Source organism: Chiloscyllium plagiosum, chromosome 9, assembly GCF_004010195.1.
Source record: "Chiloscyllium plagiosum isolate BGI_BamShark_2017 chromosome 9, ASM401019v2, whole genome shotgun sequence".
Classification (NCBI taxonomy): Eukaryota; Metazoa; Chordata; class Chondrichthyes; order Orectolobiformes; family Hemiscylliidae; genus Chiloscyllium; species Chiloscyllium plagiosum.
This window is the reverse complement of record NC_057718.1, coordinates 22,761,882-22,783,843: the sequence shown is the minus strand read 5'-3', so window position 1 is coordinate 22,783,843 and position 21,962 is coordinate 22,761,882. Positions and strand designations below refer to the sequence as shown.

At 41.3% G+C, this 21,962-nt stretch overlaps 1 protein-coding gene across 1 annotated transcript in view; it reads right to left on the bottom strand.

Annotated features, from left to right (window-relative positions):
• ryr2a (ryanodine receptor 2a (cardiac)) overlaps positions 1-21,962 on the bottom strand; it is a 749,067-nt gene that overhangs the window by 28,680 nt on the left and 698,425 nt on the right. Inside the window, exons 92-95 of the mRNA XM_043695572.1 lie at positions 15,394-15,615; positions 10,792-10,922; positions 7,959-8,001; positions 6,464-6,597 (exon numbers count right to left, since the gene is read on the bottom strand). Coding sequence (XP_043551507.1) covers positions 6,464-6,597; positions 7,959-8,001; positions 10,792-10,922; positions 15,394-15,615 — 530 coding nt within the window. The remainder of the gene's footprint in view (positions 1-6,463; positions 6,598-7,958; positions 8,002-10,791; positions 10,923-15,393; positions 15,616-21,962) is intronic.

The window sequence follows — 21,962 nt, the reverse complement described above, 5'->3', positions numbered from 1 at the left end:
GGCAGTGAACTGGCACTGTGTTTTGTGAGTGGCTAACAAATGGGACCATAAAATTCTACCCCATGGATTCATCTGAACAAAGGAACATGGGATTGGGAATCACGGCACAGATTTATGCAGATAGTGGGATTAGTGATTGCAGTGGGATTAGCATGGATGGGTCAACACAGATCTGATGGGCCAAAAGGCTATTCTGTGCAATAACAGCAACTGCTTGCATTTATGTAGCACCGTCAACTTAGTAAAGCAAGGGTATTTCAAAGATGTGATAACAAACAAAATTCAACACCTAGCCACGAGAGGACATAAAGGCCCCAATACACACAGTTATTGGGAAAGGAGTCATTTTTACCCAGCGGAAAACTGGAAATCGCTGGAGGCAATTCTGTAACCAGAAACAATCTTTTTTTAAATTCTCCTTTCTCACTTGCCAGCTGGATAGGCGGAGAGGCTTGCTCTGAGCACCATTCAGAAGAGCCAGCTTTTTTTTTCCACTCATTTGTGAGATGTGGGCATCGCTGGCTGGCCAGCATTTATTGCCTGTCCCAAGTTGCCTTTTGAGAAAGTGGTGGTGAGCTTCCCTCTTAAACTGCTGCAGTCCACCTGCTGTGGGTTGACCCACAATGCCATTTGGAAAGGAATGCCAGGATTTTGACCCAGGATGTGGCAGGACTGCAGAGCTTAGATCTGATCCGTCAGTTGTGAGATTGCTTAGCTCTGTCACTTGTTGTTTATGCCATTTGGCATGCAAGTAGTCCTGGAAAATGGCTTCACCAGGTTGATATGTCATCTTCAGGTATGCCTGATGCTGCTCCTGGCATGACCTCCTGCACTCTCCATTGAACCAGGGTTGATTCCCTGGCTTGATGGTAATGGTTGAGTGGGGGATATGCTGGGCCATGAGGTTACAGATTGTCAGATTGTACTGGAATACAATTCTGTTGCTGTTGATGGCCCATTGTGTCTCATGGGTGTCCAATCTTGAGTTGCTAGATCTGTTTGAAGTCTGTCCCTTAAGCATGATGACAATGCCACACAACAAAATGGAGATTATTCTCAATGTGAATGTGGGACTTGGTCTCCACAAGGACTGTGCCGTGGTCACCCTTACACATACTGCCGTGCACTGATGCATCTGCAGCTGGGGGATTGGTAAGGATGAGGTTAAGTATATTTTTCCTGTTGTTGGTTGCCTCACCACCTGCCACACAGAGAGTGTTACGTGTATGGAATGAGCTGCCAGAGGAAGTGGTGGAGGCTGGTACAATTGCAACATTTAAGAGGCATTTGGATGGGTATATGAATAGGAACGGTTGGGGGGATATGGACCAGGTGCTGGCAGGTGGGACTAGATTGGGTTGGGATATATGGTCGGCATGGACGGGTTGGACCGAAAGGTCTGTTTCAATGCTGTACATCCCTATGACTCTATGCTATGTAGCCAGTCTAGCAGCGATGTCCTTTGGGACCTGACCAGCTCAATCAGGAGCCCTGCTGCTGAGTTACTCTTGATTGTGGGCATGGAAATCCTCCAGCTGGACTACATTTTACGCCCTTGCCAGCCTCAGTGCTTGTTCAACGTGGTGGAGTACTGATCCAAAAACTGAGGGAAGACATGGTAATGAGCAGTCGAGAGAGTGGTGCTGGAAAAGCAAAGCAGGTTAGGGAGCATCCAAAAAGCAGGAGAATCAACATTTTGGGCATTAGCTCTTTATCAGGCATCAGCAAGAGGTTTCCTTGTCCATGTTTAACCTGAAGCCACAATACTTCATGGGATCTGGAGTCATTAAAGGACTCCCAGGGAAACTCCCCAACTGTAAGCCACTGTGCCGTCACCTCTGCCAGGTCTGTCCTGCCGCTGGATCAGTCCATATCCGGGATGGTGAAGGTGATGGCTCAGACAGTTTCTGTGAGGTATGATTCCGTGAGTATGACTAGTCTGAGAGACAGCTCTCCCCATTTTGGCACTAGCTCCCAGATGTTAGTGAGGAGGACTTTGCAGGGTTAACAGGGCTGTTTCGGCCATTGTCTTTTCCGGAGTCTAGCTCAATGCCAGGTGATCTGCCCAGTTCAATTCTTTGAGACTTTGTCACGATTGGTACATCTGAATGGCTGCTAGGCCATTTCAGAGGGCGAGTGAGAGTTAACCACATTGCTGTGGGTCTCGAGTCACAGACCAGGTAAGGGTGGAAAATTTCCTTCCCTGAAGGGTATCAGGGACCAGATGGGTTTTTCTGACAATCAACAATGATGTCATGGTCATCAGTAAATTCTTAATTCCAGATTTATTTCATTGAATTCAAATTCCACCATCTGCCATGGTGGGATTCGAACCTGGGTCTGCAAAACATTGGCTAAGTTTCTAGGTTAATAATCCAGTGATAATACCACTAGCTGTAGAGAGCTAAAGCCATAATATGTTGGGGAAGGATCCAAAGATCAGGGAGAATTGGAGATTTGTGGCAGGCTGAGACAGATTTGGTGCAGAATCTTTTACTGCGGCAGAATTCGAATAACTGAAAATTTCTTTGAACATTCACATCAAAGTATATGTCAGATATTCGATGTAATGCTGTGTGAACAACTATAACAATCTACGTCTCATTAGATTCACTTTGGCAGTTGGTTAACACGCAAATTTCTTGCGAGCTGTTGGTTAATTGTAAACTATTTCATCATTTGCCTTGACTGGAAAATAAATCTTTTCCTTTTGTTTTATTCTTTCCTGTCAGGCAAAAGACAGACCCGTGCTGACTTCTGTTCCTGCACAGAGCACACAAGTGATCCTGTCAACATCGTCAGCCTGTTTTTGCTAATGTTCATGCCCCAGCCCACCCTACTGTGATTACAGAGCACTCCTCTTCTGCTGTTCTGTACATATCATCACCTTCAACTGGCAAAGAATCTCAAAAGTAACCAAGGGCATGTCACAATCATTCCTTAGAGTTTGAACATAAGTGCTGACAGCAGAGATGGTACCAACACTAAGCTACTCTATTTAGAATGACAAATAACATTCAAGGCTACGGGCCAAGTGCTGGAAAGTGGAAGCAGTGTTCAAAGGTTGGTACAGACTTGGAGGGCCTTCATGTGCTGTATGACTCAATGATAATTAAAGTAGGAAGGAATGTAGCTTTTGAATCATATCCAAAGATGATGGAGAATGAGGAATTGTTCTTTACCAATCATTGATGAAATTAATGTCCTGGCTACTTTGGAGGACATAAACTATGGTACAGAAATATAGGAGTTGTGAGAGAAAAATGCCATATCCAGTTACTTCACCTTTTACGATTGTGGCAGTTGCATCATGCATTGACATTGGAAACACTGCCTCTGAGGGCATTTTGCAGCAAGTGACTCGAGCTCTCCTTGACAAGACACAAATCCTCACTCACCTGAATGAGTGCAGATCCAGGAACACTCAAAATAGTTAATGCAGTATAGCAGCCCCTTTGAAAGGTAATCCGTCCAGCACCGTAATTATTCACTCCCATCAACACTGCCATGCAGTGGTTACAGAAGCACAGCAGCAACATGCCAAGACCCTTTCTATAGCGCCTTTCAAATCCATGACTTCTGCCACTTTGAAGGACAAAATCAGCAGATGCATGGAAGAGCCACCAGCTGTTAGGTTCCCTCCAAATCACAGACCCTCGAGGAGTCTCCATTCCTTCAAATCCTGAAAAGCCCTCCCCAAAAGCATTGTGGGTGTGAACCTAAATTAGACAGAGTGAAGACTGTTCAAAACGTCAGCTCAACACCAACTCCTCAAAGGGAAATTAGGGGAAGAACAATAAATGCTGGTTTTGCAAACGATACTCACATCCCAAGAATCAGTAACTTTTTTAAAATCACATTAATCAATCTCTCCATGACACAAGGCTAACTCCAGCTGTGTAATTTTGGGAAACATAGTTGCCAAGTCACCACTAAATTGAAATTTTATTGGGTTTCTTCATTGAACAACTCGTGGAATATGAAAGTATGAGTTTCCTTCTATTGGTCCCAACTAGAATTGTTCAAATGATCACTAGCTAGATATTTAGCAATTCATTCATGTAGATCATCAAAATGCAATGGAATGAACTAGGAGCAGGAGTAGGCCATTTGGCCCTTCGAGCCAGCTCTGCCATTTGATAACATCATGGCTGATCTTTTCATGGACTTACCTGCCGGCTCACCATAACCCTTAATTCCTTACTGTTCAAAAAAATGTATCTTAGCTTTGTAAACATTCAAAAAGGAAGCTTCAACTACTTCAGTAGGTAGAGAATTCCATAGATTCACAACCCTCTGGGTGAAGAAATTCCTTCTCAATTCAGTCCTAAATCTGCACCCTCTAATCTTGAGGCTATGCCCTCTTGTCCTAGTTTCATCTGCCAGTGGAAACACCCTGTCAACTACTGTCTTAACTTTTCCCTTTGTAATTTTATATGTTTCTATAAGGTCCTGTTCATTCTTCTAAATTCCAATGAATATAATCTTGGTCTACTCAATCTCTCCTCATAAGCCAACCCCCTCATCCTAGTGAAACTCCTTTGCACCCCCTCCAGTGCCAATACATCCTTACTCATGTAAGGAGACCAAAACTGCACATGGTACTGCAGGTACAGCCTCGCCAGCACCCTGTACAGCTGCAACATAACCTCCCTGCTTTTAAACTCAATCCCTTTAGCAATGAAAGACAAAATTCCATTTGCCTTCTTAATTACCTGTTGTACCTGCAGACCAACCTTCTGTGATTCATGCACAAGGACACCCAGGTCACTCTGCATAGCAGCATTCATCAATTTTTACCATTCAAGTAATAATCGTTTTTACTGTTATTCCTACCAAAATAGATGACTTCACATTTATTAACATTGTACTCCATCGGCCAGACCATTGCCCGCTCACTTAAACTATCTATGTTCCTTTGCAAGGTTTCACAGTTCAATGCATACTTTGCTCTACCACTCATCTTAGTGTCATCCACAAACTTTGACACACTACACATGATCCCCAACTCCAATCATCTATGTAAATTGTGAATATTGTGGTCCCAACATTGATTCCTGAGGCACACCATTAGTCACTGATTGCCAACCACAAAAAAACTCATTTATCCCCACTATTTGCCATCTCGCATGTTAGAAATGAAATCGAAAAGACTGACAAAGTATGAGTTTTATACCTACAGAATTAGAAAATATGGGGTTAGAAGTCATCTTTAAACCATATAGAGCCTTAGTTAGAACATTCTTGAATATTTTGGACAGTTCTTCGCACTACCGCTGAGGAAGGAAATATTGACCTAGGGGTAAATTTATCAGAAGATTACCTGGACCCCAAGTGTTAGATTACGAGGAGAAATTGAAAATGAGAGTTCTCATCCCCGGAATTTTGTATGAGTTAATGGGAAATTTGAACAAGGTTTTCAGGCCACTAAGGGGAACAGACTGGTTGCAGAATGTAGAACCACGAGGCATAGGTTCATAGAATCCCTATAGTGTGGAAACAGGCCCTTCTGCCCAAGAAGTCCACACCAGCCCTCCGAAGAGTAACCTACCCAGACGCATTGCCCTACATTTAACTGCTGACTAATGCACCCAACATATCTGAACACTGTGGACAATGTAGAATGGCCAATTCAACTGACCTGTACAGCTTTGGATTATGGGAGGAAACCGGAGCACCCAGAGGAAACCCACACAGACACAGAGAGAATGTGCAAACCACACGCCCAAGGCTGGAATCGAATCCGGGTCCTTGGTGCTGTGACACAGCAATGCTAACCATTGATCCACAGTGCCTCCGTAATTAAAAATTAGTATTAGACATTTCAGTGAGGACATTAGGAAACACTTCTATACACAAAGATGTGTAGCAGTTTGCATCTATCTGCTGTAAACAGCAATTGATATAGACCCACAAATGCTCATTTAAAAGTGATATTGATACAACCAATGACATTAATGGATATTGTACAAAGTTAAGTATGTGGAGTTAGGTCACAGTTTAGCCAGGATCTCTCTAAATGATGGAATGGGATCAATACACTGAACAGCTACTCCTATTTGTAAGATCCGTGCAAGTTAGTTGGTTTGCTGTGCACAAGTGCATCAAGAAACAATGAACTGGGTTTTTATACCTCCATCCGTGTGGGAACAGAAGAAGATGATTGTTAAAGATGGAGGGCAGGGCCCAATTCTGTGACTCCTACATCATGGCATTGGAAGGTTAGACCACTGTTAGATCTCTGGAATGGCTTGATTTGTGGACAACACGGTTGAAAACATCGGAGGGTGAACTCTAATCGGACAGGAATGTCATAATGGGATTTGTGGGTGGGGAATGTAAAGAATCACCCCGTCCTAATACGTCTCACTTTTAGAATTCAGGCTACAAGCCATGAATCAATGAGTGCTTACACTTACACAACTCCGTCGTGATACGTAGATTGGACGTAAGTACTACTCACACTGCAGAGAAGGAGTTATCCCTCTTGGATTTCTTCTTCTCCTGAGCATCACTGAAATCCAAAGCAGCTTTATCCATTCCCAGCAGTTCGCTGATCCTATCCCTCCCATAGAATTCACCATACTTATCCATAACCTACAGGAAGGCAAGATAAACTGTTAATTAAAGGACTTTTGTGTTAGATAAAAAGGCAATGAGAGGCAAGATTTAACAAAGTCTGGTTGCTCAGTGGTGGAATATTTACAAAGACAGGTATTTAACAGAATATGATGGTGTACTCTAAAGCCATTGGCCTCATGTAGATGACTATTCAGCTAAATGTTTCTCAGATTGTTTTACAAATGCTGCATTTGTTCAAATGAAATTTTCCCTCCCTCATTAATTTGTTTAAAATAATTCAGTGAAAGACTTCAGTTAGGCAGCACAGTAAAGAAATGAACAAATGCCTGCTGAAAAAAAAGTGATGTTCTGTTGAAGATTTTCATCTTGTCCTTTGTCAGGCCAGATGCAAGAATGCAAAATTGCAAAGAAGCAGCAATAAATGCAAGAGGAAAAGGAGCTATATAAACTGTTGCTCCCTTTGAAATTTGGCATTCTTGCATCTGTCCTGATGAGTGTAATATGAAAAGTTTCAAGAATGTTTCATTTTTTTGCAATACTCAAGTTCTGTAATGCCAGGTAACTACTTAAATAAATACTTGTCAAACATCCCAAGCGGCAATGCTAACAGTGATTTTTTTTCTTCAAATTTACTATCAGCTGAACTGACTTGTTTTCAAACTTTTTCACCAATTACCACAACTAATGCCTTGAAAGTTACAACATTGCAATGAATGTTTTATGAAAACTATCATCCTTTGAATGAACTGGCTTATTGGATACATGCCAATTTCAAATTAATGCTGAGTTAACGACCATGTGAGCATCAGTGTGGTGGATTTACACTGCTTTCATATTGCATTAATGGGTAGACTACAGGTTGAAATTAAGGTCATAACCTGATCACCTCATTAGCACCAGCTCAATTTTAGACAGGGTCCACCACCAAGTGTGCAAGGTGTCAGGAGATAGACCACATGAAGTATGAAAGTCTGGGTCCATTGATAAAAGTAATGCTCCAATTGCCATTTTAGGCGGGACCTGGTTACAATATGAGCCATGTAAACACCAGATAGTGGAAGAGAAGAGGCCAATGAAGGACGAGGTTTGTGGGCCTCAGAAGATCAGATACAATCTGTCCCCAGTCCTATCCAAATTTACATGGCTGATAGAATTGCTGGCCTAATTTTCAGGTGAGTTGAATCAAAGCATCAAGACACCCATTTGGCACTTTCACCTCATCTCATGAAACTAAATGAGGCCAAACACTCAAAATTATGGGAAGCCACTCCACAGCCAGAATGATCAGCTGACCAGCAAGCTCCCAACACACTTATTTGACTGCCGTGTGTGTAGGCTGCGAGAAAAATTACAGAAAATTTGAATCTGCTCTTTACCTTTCTTTTCACAAACTTGTCCCAGTAGTTATAAGGGAATGATCTGAAAGAGGAGGACAGAATTATTAGTAATCACATCTCTTGGTTCTGGCATATCATGCAAATAAGAGAAAGACAAATTTTGCTGTTCCAGCTGAGTACAGAGGCAGGCGAGGGTGAAACAGAATACAGTCTTGCTTTGGACCACACTATTAATGAAAAGGCAAAATTTCAGTAGCAGTTGGAGATGTGAAAATGTGCCAGGCTGCTGGAGAAGGGCCAATGCAGTACAAATGTTTAAAAAGGGAGACAGAACTAATCCAGCTAACCACCGAGGCAAGGGAAAATTTTACTGAGCAATAATGAAAACAAAATGAAAAGTAACTAGTTTGAAGTAGCCAGCATAGACTTAAAACAGAGGCAATCATCTTCCCAACCTCATGGAATTCCCTAAGACGGCAACAGAGAAGGTTAATGCATAAGCATTGTCAATAAAATAATATATTGAATTAAGATGTGAAGACAAAACTCACACAACACCAGGTTATAGTCCAACAGGTTTATCTGGCATGGCAAGCTTTCAGAGCCCCCACCCGTTCCTAACTACCTGAGGAAGGAAGGGGGCCTCTGAAAGCTTGTGGCTTCAAATAAACCTGTTGGACTATAACCCGGTGTTGTGTGATTTTTGACTTTATCCAACCCAGTCCAACACTGGCACCTCCACATCAAAGATATAAAGAGGCAGTTCCTAAGGATAGTTCAATGTCATATTTGATTTACACACTGAATAAAACTCAGCTGAATTAAATTTTGAATCATAATAATGTCAGGACCCTAGTCTGATCATCAAGGTTATTTTACTCTGATCTTTTACTTTGTATTTTCATACCTGCATTGAAGAAATTATTGATTGTAAACCTTACGTCAATTCAGCCTATGACTGCAACAGATGTTGATTTTAAATAAATAGAGCTATGGTAATAAGACATGAACTATAGGAAAGCCTCTGACAAAGTGACACATGGAAGATAAATGGAAAACATTAATAGTAATGAAATCGCAGGAGGTCTGAAAATGAAATTGTGAATTGATGAGAAGGGAGAAAACAAGGAACTGGATTTGTGGATGTGGTATGGAGATAGGTGCATGGGTTCCAAATTGCTTAACTCTGGAGTCAGTTTCATTCATTGTGAAATCAATGAGTTATCATAGTCTTAGAGGAGTGATGACAACATTTGCAGGTAATATTGGAACTAGAGGTACAGTTATCACCCCAAAAAAGCAAATGAAGCTGAAACAGAACATTGATAAGGCAAGGCCACTGGCAGCACAATGCTAAAGGTTGAGATGGGCATGGCAACATGTGGGAGAACTTCTAAAGCACAATCTCACAACAGTACATAATTTGAAGTTACTTCATTAGGCATCTTTTATCTACAAGGAGAAAGTGAGGACTGCAGATGCTGGAGATCAGAGCTGAAAAATGTGTTGCTGGAAAAGCGCAGCAGGTCCTGAAGGGCTTATGCCTGAAACGTTGATTCTCCTGCTCCTTGGATGCTGCCTGACCTGCTGCGCTTTTCCAGCAACACATTTTTCATCTTTTATCTACAACATGTTGTCATCCATGAGTTCTCTACCATGTCCAACCATAGACCTTTTGGAAGGCTCCTCTTATAATGGTCCTCAGCCAGAGTGACCTCTATTCCCTTGGTCAGTTTGCCACATTATTCCCCTCCAATCCAGGCACCCACATTCCAAGTTAGCAGGTGAAGTGAAGGCAGAGCAATTAGTTAACCAAACCATAACAATATCCTTTTGTGATTAATCTTAATCAGAATAATGCTGAAGATATAAAGCCCGAACCTTTGTTGATGCAATTACATTCTGTGGAATGTAAGCAGCTATCACCACCTTCTCAGTGATGCTGATTGTAATGAGATGGCTACTTGTTACCCTTGGATCTGGGCAGACTGTTTTGAGGGGAAGGTGAAGATTTCTGTCCACAATATCGTGGATACTGGGGAATACTCACTGCCGGCCACTTATTACTGCACATAATTGGGCAGACCTTCCCCAAAGGAGACAGTGTGGAATTCTGCTGGCTCTCACACTGATGGCAAGGTTCACACTGACAGGATTGCATTTCATGCCGATTCCAAATAGAATAGATATAGAATCATAGAATCCTGACAGTGTGGAAACAGACCATCTGGCCCAACAAGTCCACACCGACCCTCTGAAGAGTAACCCACCCAGACCCATTCCCCTACCCTATTACTCCACATTTACCCCTAACGAATGCACCTAACCTACACATCCCTGAACACTTTGGGCTATTTAAGTTGGCCAATTCACCTAACCTGCACATCTTTGGATGTAGGCCATGAACCTTATATTTCTCCATAATGTTTCCTCCATCGTTTCTTTTCTTTATTCTTTCCTGGCATGCAGGCATTGCTGGCAAGGACAGTGTGTCACCAATACCTTGTTGAGCATGAACAAAATGGTCTTGCTAGAGCATTTTAGAAGATATTTACAGGTTAACCACATTGTTGTGGGTTTAAATGTAAATCAGATCAGGTACGTATGGCAAATGGGAATGAGACGGGTTTTTACCAACAACTGATGATACTTTTGTGATCACCATTACTGAAACTAGCTTTATTTTCCAGATTTATTCTTTGAATTTGAATTCCACCACCAGATGTAGTGTGATCTCAATGTTTGCCATGACAGACTCTGGACTGCTAGTCAAATGACACCACCACCATCGCTACCACCCACCCCCCCCCCCACCAGACTCATAAGAACGAACCAACAGAATTACATACAAAACCCAATGTCGAATACTCACTGTGTGTTTATGACCAGCCTGTCCCATTGTCCCTTGATGTCATCCTCTGAAGGTTGTTCAGTGATGTATAACCCATCAAACTCCAACTTCCTGGCAACCTCTTTCTCTCGCTTAAAAATAACCAGAGGGACCTACAAAAAGATAAGGCGATAAGTGTGGCTGAATGACATGACAACTCTAATTTTCTGGCCACCAAAATCCCATTTTGCACTCCCTTGCTGTCACTATTTAACTGCAGACTGGTTTATGACCTGACGCAAGAAGGTTAAGCTTGTTTCGTGCTGAACCAAAGAGATTGGCATATCTTAAATATTCGACTGTTTAATGCAAAGATGAGAGAGACGAGCAAATGAGGTGACAGTGTCCCATGAAAGGCAATATCTGCTGGTAACATTTGCACTGTACCAAACTGCTGATGAGAGATGGATTCCTCCTGCGGCTGGATGCCTCTTGCTGCTTCCACTCTGCAGCCCCATGATCCTCAGCAGCTTTCACACGTCCATCCAAATCACATTCATTTGTCTGTGTCAGCTGACCTCCAGGCCCTTCTCCTCCTCAGTGGAGGAGGTACATTAAGAGGAATATACAATGCTCAAAGGGAACACTAATCCTCACCATTAATAGTGCGCTGAGAGATGACGACATTGCAAGTTCTTGGACCTATGCTTAAGGGATAGTCCTGATTAGAATTATAGGTTTACAAAAGGCAAAGATTTTCTAAACAACAGTCAGCAGACTCTGCTGTTAAAACCGGCACATGCCCACTGCCTTTATGCCCTGTTCATGACACACTGAAAAAGAAACCCGGATTCACACCAGGCGTGTTTCAGATATTTTATAACCAAGCAGTTTCCAGGTGTTATTGTGAACCTCTGGAGCAGGTGGGACTTGAACCCAGATCATTTGGCTCACAGATAGAGAGCTGAAAAATGTGTTGCTAGAAAAGCGCAGCAGGTCAGGCAGCATCCAAGGAGCAGGAGGATCGATGTTTCGGGCATAAGCACTACCACTGCATCGCCAGAGCCCAACTAGATATAAATCATATGCATCCACCTTATTAAAGCATTGTGACTGTATCAATCAGATGACTGACTTGCTAAAATGGTTTTATGAATTTCAAAATGACAAACAGACTGCTGATTTTGGGGCTCACTCACCCATATTACAGTGTTCTGTCTTAATTATGTCATTGTGCCAGATATCATAATTCCACGTGACTATGGTAGTCTCACTTTTGCAATGTAAAATTCAGCTCCATGTTGCGGACTAGTTTAGAAGATTTTCTCCTATCATCTTCAAGCCAAATTTCTCATGCCCTGATCATGGGTAAAATATTGTGAATGAATGATACCAAAAGTGGAGGTGCAGTGGACAGCGAAGCAGGTTACCTCGGATTACAGGATCTTGATCAGATGGGCCAATGGGCTGACGAGTGGCAGATAGAGTTTAATTTAGATGTGGGAAAGCAAATCTTAGCAGGGTTTATACACTTATGGTAATGTCCTCGGGAATACTGCTGAACAAAGAGACCTTGGAGTGCAGGTTCATAGCTCTTTGAAAGTAGAGTCGCAGGTAGATAGGATAGTGAAGAAGACGTTTGGTATGCTTTCCTTTATTGGTCAGAGCATTGAATACAGGAGTTGGAAGGTCATGTTGCGACTGTACAGGACATTGGTTAGGCCACTGTTGGAATATTGCGTGCAATTCTGGTCTCCTTCCTATTGGAAGGATGTTGTGAAACTTGAAAGGGTTCAGAAAAGATTTACAAGGATGTTGCCAGAGTTGAAGGATTTGAGCTATAGGGAGAGGTTGAATAGGCTGGGGCATATTTCCCTGGAGCATCGGAGGCTGAGGCTTATAGAGGTTTACAAAATGATGAGGGGCATGGATAGGATAAATGGACAAAGTCTTTTCCCTGGGGTGGGGGAGTCCAGAACTAGAGGGCATAGGTTTAGGGTGAGAGAGTGGTGCATGTGTGGAATGGGCTGCCAGTGGAAGTGGTGGAGGCTAGTACAATTGCAATATTTAAAAGGCATCTGGGTGGGTATATGAATAGGAAGGGTTTGGAGGGATATGGGCCGGGTAATGGCAAGTGGGACTAGATTGGGTTGGGATATCTGGCCGGCATGGATCGAAGAGTCTGTTTCCGTGCTGTACATCTCTATGATTCTATAACTAAAATATTGTGAATAAAATATTCAGATTGCTGTGCCATTAATTTCTATACCTTGTGCCCCCATTAAACCATTTTGCTCAGACTATACTCTGTGTAGGCTTCAACTATCCAGTAGATTACTTAACAGTAGAAAAGTAATTAATAGTGGTACAATTTTACAGTAAAATGTAATATTTAATGCTCTGGATGGTGATCTTGAGATGCAGTGGGTAGCATCTCTAAGCCAGAACTCTGGGTTCAAGTAAAGCTTAAAGAATTGATGTCCAACAGTGCATTCACAATGTGGCCAAACAGGTTGAGTATCAACTGGTGAATACTTCCAACACACACCAATGGCAGGAGTTTAAAGTGGAACAGACTCATGGTCAGCCATGTGATGGAATGAAATTGGAGTCCTTGCCATCATTATCCACAGATCCAGGCAACAGCATACATGTGGGCAGCACAGTGGCTCAGTGGTTAACACTGCTACCTCACAGCACCAGGGACCCAGGTTCAATTCCTACCTCAGGTGACTGTCTGTATGGAGTTTGTACATTCTTCCCGTGTCCATGTGGGTTTTCTCCCACAATCCAAGGATTTGCACGCCATGCTGAATTGTCCAATAGCATTAGTCAGGGTAGGGGGATGGTTACTCTTTGGAGGGTTGGTGTGGATGTGTTGGGCTGAAGGGCCTGTTTCCATACTGTAGGTAATCTAAAGTGAATGTTACCCCAACACTCTGAGTTTTTTTGGGTGGGGGAATTGGGTAGTTGTCAGTTGGTTGTGGACTTCAACTTCTTATTCTGGGGTGCATTTGGAAAAAGAGTCACGATGGACTCAAAATATTAACCATGTTTCTCTTCAGATATTGCCAGACCTGCTGAGTTTCTCCAACATTTTCGGTGTTTATTTCAGATGTCTAGCATCTGCAATATTTTGATTTTATCTGGATTTAGGAACTGCCACCTTGCTGTACCCATTGTAGGGGTTGTGGCAACATTGGTCTGACCTGCCTTCCAACAGAGAACTCAAGAAGAAAAATTAAGCATGGTAGAAAGAAATACATTGCTCACGACTCTTTTCATTGCTGGGCTGTTTCACCCATTTCTTAACGTAATTATGAGAAAAAAATTCTTGCTTTGGAAGGACTGGCAGACAAACACCTTTAAACTCGTGACTAAATTTATTTTAACCACACAGAATGTTAGTATTTGAATTGAAAAAGCTGAGGTTAGCCAGTGACTATTCATTTTCAGATACTACAAAAGTTAACTGTAACAGAATGAGTTAAAACATTCTGACTTATACTGTTTGCTGCCCCAACCCATGCTGTACCTGAATGAAAAGAATGCCAAACCCCAGCTAACATCTATAAATAAATGGACTTTATCGTAAGAGTTACCCTCAATCACTGACAGTCAGAGATCTTAAACCCCATAATTCTAAGCAAGTTAAGGTCAATAATAAATCTTTCTAATAAATTTACTTTTAAAACTTCTGATCCTGACAGTAGTCTGAAATGATTTTTGAATCCCACTGTTGTGATCTGTTAACCATTACTCACTGTAAACTTCAAAAAAATACTAAAGATTAAAAATACAATAGAATCCAAAATGTGAAAGCTCATAGCATGAAGCCCAATTTTACTTTATAAAACTGTAATATCTGCCGAAATCTAAATATTTGGAATGGATCTTCGGCAGACAGTTGTGTGTAGTCTTCATACAAGAGTAGGTTTTTCTGAAAGATATGCTACATATTGACCATCGTCTTTTTCTGAGGAACAGGCTAAGCAAAAAAAAAACACATCTTAATACAAATGCAGTGATTCTATCAGACTTGTTAATATCACCAGGTAAATCTCTTGTTTCACCAATGATATGTGAGTCGTGGAGACTTGTCAACAGCACAAAGAAAATGTCCACAGTGGAATAAAATCCTCATGTCAGTTCTTTGTGTACACTAATAATTGTGATAATAGGCCTATAATCGAATACTGGGTTTCAGATGATGGAGTTTATCTATTTGATCTTTGCTTTAACTACATTTTGTTAGTGTTGACAGAATCCATTGATTAAATTGCTGCCTGCTAATCATGCCAAGGCAATATCCAGTAAACTGCTGTAGGCTACAGAATCAGAGTCAGTCTTATGAAAAACCCAGCTCACGACTGTACAACTTGGGCTGTAAAATGACAAACTCTATAACTTAAGCAAAATAAATTATTGACCAATGAATATGGTTAAATAGTTTGGGTAATATAATCGAACAAAATTGGGCTAGACATTGAGAGTTAGAACCGTCTTCTGGGAATGAATTAGGCTTTCAGCTTGTTTCTTGGAATGGAATTTGTAATTTACATAAGTAGTACCTACAGTTTGCAAAACAAAACGATGGATTTTTTGTGACTTGTTTGCAATGACCAAAATGTTCTGTTGCCTTACTTTTAGACAGTAGTAGCCAATGATGCAGAAAAATGAGATGACGGTGTGCAGGATGGCTAGAATTCGCAAGGTGGGTTCCATATAGCCACTGCTTTCCTGGAGAACATAATGCACTGTGACCCTGTGCTCACTTCCCATACTGCTCCATCGAGAACCTCCACCCTCCTGATAGTATCCTGGGTGTTTACATTCCTTCTCTTCTAGGGATGGAGAAGTGGAGACCTGTTGAACATTGCACATTAGTAACAGAACCTTCCATCATTCATCAAAATATCCAATACAATTTCCAATCTTTGCATTCAGAAATTACAATAGAAACAAATCAACTGTTGGAGTATTTTTAAACTGTTGTTTTTGGATGCACAAGGTATATTGAGCATCATTTTAATGATGCCCTGATACACTAATATAATGATAGAAAATAGGAGCAGGAATAGGCCATTCAGCCCTTTGAGCCTGGTCTGCCATTCAATACAATACCTGTTCCCACTTTCTCTCCATATCCTTTGAACCCTTTAGTCCTAAGAATTACTTCTTGAAAACATCCAATGCTTGGCCTCAGCTGCTTTCTTTGGCTGAGAATTCCATAGGTTTCCCACTTTCTGGGTGAAGAGATTTCTCATCTCAGTCCTAAATGTAAACCTCTTTACCTTAAAATATAGCCTCTGACTCTAGACTCCCCAGTTATCAGGAACATCCTTTCTGAATCTGCCCTGTCTAGTCCTGGAGAATTTTATAGATTTCCATGAGCTTGTCCTAGTTCTTTTAAACTCCAATGATGCAGTTCTAACCAATTGGGTCTCTCCTTATATGCCTAGGAATCAGTCTGGTAAATGTTTGTTGCACTCCCTCCATTGTCAGAACATCCTTCCTCAGATAAGGTTACCAAAACCTAAGATGTGGTCTCACCAAGGGCCTGTATAATTGCAGAAAGACATCCCTGCTCCTGCCATTTAATTTTTTTTTCAGGGGCAACAAAACATTTAGACCATAAGACATAGGAGTAGAAGTAAGGCCATTCAGCCCATCGAGTCCACTCCACCATTCAATCATGACTGATGGGCATTTCAGCGGCACTTACCCACACTCTCCCCGTAGCCCTTAATTCCTTGCGAGATCAAGAATTTATCAATCTCTGCCCTGAAGACGTTTAACGTCCCGGCCTCCACTGCGCTCCGTGGCAATGAATTCCACAGGTCCATCACTCTCTGGCTGAAGAAATGTCTCCTCATTTCTGTCCTAAATTGACCACCTCTAATTCTAAGGCTGTGCCCATGGATTCTAGTATTCCCGCCTAACAGAAACAAATTCCCAGTGTCCACCCTTTCTAAGCCGTGCATTATCTTGTAATTTTCTATTAGATCTCCCCTCAACCTTCTAAACTCTAATGAATATGATCCCAGGATCCTCAGCCGTTCATCACATGTTAGGCCTACCATTCCAGGGATCATCCATGTGAATTTCCACTGGACACGCTTCTGTGCCATTATGTCCTTCCTGAGGTGTGGGGCCCAGAATTGGACACAGTATTCCAAATGGGTCCTAACTGGAGCTTTATAAATTCTCAGAAGCACATCGCTGCTTTTACATTCCAACCCTCTTGAGATAAATGACAATGTTACATTTGCTTTCTTAATCATGACCTCAACCTGCAAGTCAACCTTTACAGAATTCTGGGCTAGCATGCCCAGATCCCTTTGTAATTTGGCTTTATGAATTTTCTCACCATTTAGAGAATAGTCCATGCCTGTATTAATTTTTCCAAAGTGCAAGACCACGCATTTGCTCACATTGCATCTCATCAGCCATTTCTTGAACCACTCCCCTAAACTGTCTACATCTTTCTGCAGCCTCTCCACCTCCTCAGAACTACCTGCCTGCCTGCCTAATTTTATATCATCGGTGAACTTTGCTAGAATACACCCAGTCCCCTCATCCAAATCATTAACATATATAAAGTGAACAGCTGTGGCTCCAACACCAATTGTCACCTGTTGCCATTCCGAAAAAGAACCTTTTATCCCAACTCTTTGCCTTCTGTTAGACAGCCAATCCTCAATCCATGCCAGTAGCTCACCTCGAACACTATGGGCCCTGACCTTACTCAGCAGCCTCCCGTGAAGCACCTTATCAAAGGCCTTTTGGAAATCTAGGTAAATAACATCCACTCGGTTTCCCTGGTCTAACCTACTTGTTACCTCTTCAAAGAATTCCAACAGGTTTGTCAGGCATGGCCTCCCCTTACTAAATCCATGCTGACTTGTTCTAATCTGACCCTGCACTTCTAAGAATTTAGGAATCGCATCCTTAATGATGGATTCTAGAGTTTTACTTACAACCCAGGTTAGGCTAATCAGCCTATAATTTTCCATCTTTTATCTTGATCTTTTCTTGAACAAGGGAGTTACAACAGTGATTTTCCAATCATCTGAGACTTTTCCTGACTCCAGTGATTTTTGAAAGATTACAACCAACACCTCCACAATTTCTTCAGCCACCTCCCTCAGAACTCTAGGATGGAGTCCATCCAGGCCAGGAGATTTATCAATTGTTAGACCTTTTAGCTTTTCTAGCACTTTTTCTTTTGTAATGGCTACTGTACTCAACTCTGCCCCTTGACTCTCTCAATTGTTGGGATATTACTCATGACTTCCACTCTGAAGACTGACACAAAGTATTTATTAAGTTCTTTGGTTTTTCTTTATCTCCCATCACAAGGCTTCCTGCATCAATTTGGAACAGCCCAATTTCTTTTTTTGCCTCTCGTTTGTTTCTTATGTTTTGAAAGAAAGTTTTACCATAATTTCTAATATTACTGGCTAGCTTACCTTCATATTTGATCCTCTCCTTCCTTATTTCTCTCTTTGTTATCCTCTGTTTGTTTTTGTAGTCTTCCCAATCTTCTGATTTCCCAGTGCTCTTGGCCACTTTGTAGGCCCTCTCTTTTCCTGATACATTTCCTGACTTCCTTTGACAGCCCTGGCTGTGTAATTCCTCTCCTCCACTTCCCCCTACCGCCCCCCCCCCAACCCCTGGATAATCTTTCTTTTCTTTGGGATGAACCTCTGTACTGTGTCCTCAATTACATCCAGAAACTCCTGTTATTGTTGCTCTATGGTCTTCCCCATTAGGCTCTTCTTCCAGTTGATTTTCGTCAGTCCTCTTTCGTGCCCTTGTAATTACCTTTATTGAACTGTAACACTATTACATCCGATTTTGCTTCTCTCTTTCAAACTGCAGACTGATATCTACCATATTATGATCACTGCCTCCGAAGTGTTCCCTTACTTTAAGATCTTTTATAAAGTCTGGCTCATTACATAGCTCTAAGTTCAGAATAGCCTGCTCCCTTGTGGGTTCCATCACAAGCTGTGCCAAAAGGCCATCCTGTAAGCATTCCATGAATTCTCTTTCTTTGGATCCACCGGCAACATTATTCACCCAGTCTATTTGCATATTGAAGTCCCTCATGATCACCGTGACCTTACCTTTCTGACATGCCCTATCTATTTCTTGTACATCTTGTGCCCCTGGTCCTAACCACTGCTGGGAGGTTTGTACATAACTGCCATTATGGTTTTTTTGATTTTGCGGTTCCTCAACTCCACCCCATCTGACCCTATTTACTTGCTTCACTGCCAGCTTACTGATGTATAAGGGCATGTAAATTTGGTTGCAATTCCCCCTTTCCAATCAATTGCTATTCAGCTGATAACAGGCTTAAACTGTTTATGATACTAAAGTGGATAACCTCACATTTATCCCTGTTATACTTCATCTCTCCAGTCACTCAACCTGTTTAAATCACACTGAAGCATCTCTGCATCCTCCTCGTCCTCTCACCCAGCTTTGTATCATTTGCAAGCTTGAAAATATTATATTTAGCTCGCTCATCTAAATTGTTAATTCAGTTTGTAAACAGCTGTGGTCCAAGTACTGATCCTCACAGTATCGTACTAGTTACCATCTGTCACTTGGAAAAAGACCCATTTGTTCCTACTGTTGTTTCCTATCTGTCAATCAGTTCTCTACCCATGTCAGTACACGAACCCTTAGTTGCATGCGTTTTAATATTACATGCTAATCTCTTACATAGGACCTTATAGAAAGCCTTCGCAAAGTTTGAGTAAACTATCCACTGGCTCTCCCTTACTTAGATCTCAAAAAATTCCAATAGATGTCTCAAGCATGATTTCCCTTTCGTAAATCTATGTTGACTCTGTCCAATCCAGTTATCCTTTTCACGTGTTTGGCTATTAAATCTTCTATAATGGACTCCAGCATTTTCCTGACTGCAGGTGTCAGGCCAACCAGTTTAGACTTCCCTGTTTTCTCTCTACATTCTTTTTAATGGGCAGGGTTACATTCAGAGTTTATGAAATCCTGAAAGACAACTACCAACGTACTCATTATATCGAGACACACTTCTGGGATGTCGATTATCAGCCCTGGGAATTTACCGGTCTTGGATCCCATCAATTTCCCCAACACCATTTCCTTACTAAAACTGATTTCCTTCAGCTCCTCCATCTCTCTACACACTATGTTCCTCAACATTTTTGAATGTTACTTGTGTCCACCTGTGTGAAGTCAGCACCAAAGTATGTATTTAATCAGTCTGCCATCTCTTTGTTCCCTATTTTAACGTCCCCTGTTTCTGACTGTAATGAACCTACCTTTGTCTTGATTAATCTACTTTCTGTTCACTGGATATTCTTACAAACAGTTTGCATGTACGCCGCTAGTCTACTCTTGTACTCTACTTTTCCCCTCTTAATCAATGCAATTGTCCTCCTTTGCTAAAATTTAAACTGCTCTCAATCCTCAGGTCTGTTGCTTGTTTTGGTCAATTTAGCCATTCCTGATGAAGAGCTTAACATCAACTCTCCTGCTCCTCGGATGCTGCCTGACCTGCTGTACATTTTTCAGCGCCACACTTTTTGACTCTGACTCTCCAGCATCTGCAGTCCTCACTTGTTCCTCCTTGGCCAATTTGAATGCCCATTTGTAATACTATTCCTCATTTCTCTTTGGCATTTTTCCTGTTTTATTTTTGCACAAGACAGAAACAATTGTTGCAGTTCTTCCATGCGTTCTTCAAATATTTGCCATTATTATCCACTGTTATCCCTTTAAGTAATGTTCCCCAACTTAACCATAACCAACTGGAGACCCATACCATTGTGGTTTCCTTTATCTAAACTTAGGACTCTAATCCTAGAATCAACTATGACTCTCCATCTTAATGAAGAATTGAATCATATTATGGTCACTCATCCCCAAGGGGCCTCGCACAATTAGATTGCCAATTATTCCCTTCTCATTACACAGTACCTAGTCTAGAATGGTCTATTCTCTAAAGAAATGCTTTACAAATTTGACATTCCATACTATATTATGTGCTTGCCAATACAAAGAAAAATATTGCCAAACATTTCTTCATGAAAAATATCTTGTGCCAATTTCAAGCATCTGGGAAAACGAATTGCAACCATTTTCAATATTGATGCTTGAAATGTTTTAACTGAATTCTAAAGAAGTGAACACTATCATACACACCCTTTTTTTATTGAGACATGTATGATGTAACATGTCAGGGTAATTATTGTCTATACACAATTCCACTCATGATCATGCTTGGTGACATTCCTTACTACACCAAGTTGCCATCGCTCTTCTATTCAAATAGTCTAATTAACCCCAGAACCTATCATTTGGCATCAGATCAACTGAAAACATATAGTGAATTAACTATATGCTAGCTAAACATGTTGCACATGCAACATGGATCAATATAAAAGTTCTGAATTCAAGCTTAAAAGTAGTCACAATTTTACAACTAAATTTCCACTCAACAGACTTTAGAAATATATGCAAGAACTTCACTTCTAGAGATCACAAACGTATGAGAGTCATAGTGGCATTTGATTTAGTGCTTTATGTTTATCTCTTGGATTAAGTACTCATGGTTGGGTAGTCCACTACGAACACTATCAACTGTTGGGGACATTACTCAAAAGACATAATTACATTAATTTGATTGTTTGATTGGCTAATTGAATCCAGTTGGGAAAACACAAATCATAATTTGGACCTGACGATCAGAACCTAATCTGAATATTTAAAGAAAAACACTGGGACTTGCACTCTCTTCTGTTGGAAGGACAGTTTGGAGTCCAGTCTTTATTTAGCTGTGAGCAATACAATCGCTGACAAATTTTGATTAGTAAAATTCAAAATAAACAAATGTCAACTATCTCTTGAACATTGATAAGAATGGTGAATAAATCATCATATATTGCGACACCACTTGTGTCAATTAAACTATTATACTAGGGTGTAAGGATCTGAAAGGGTCAACACTGAGGAGTGCCTGAAGCACCATCCAAAATGATGATACCGTACAGCTCAGTATGAGAGCATCCTAGGATTTCACAGGAGTAAGACCTACAATCTGGATTTTCCTCATAGTCTCTGCTAACAAAGTTGATATTCAATCAGTGTAACCAGGGCACAGTTGCTGTCATGCAGCAGATTCCATCTTGCTTAAGACAAGAACCTCTTCTGAT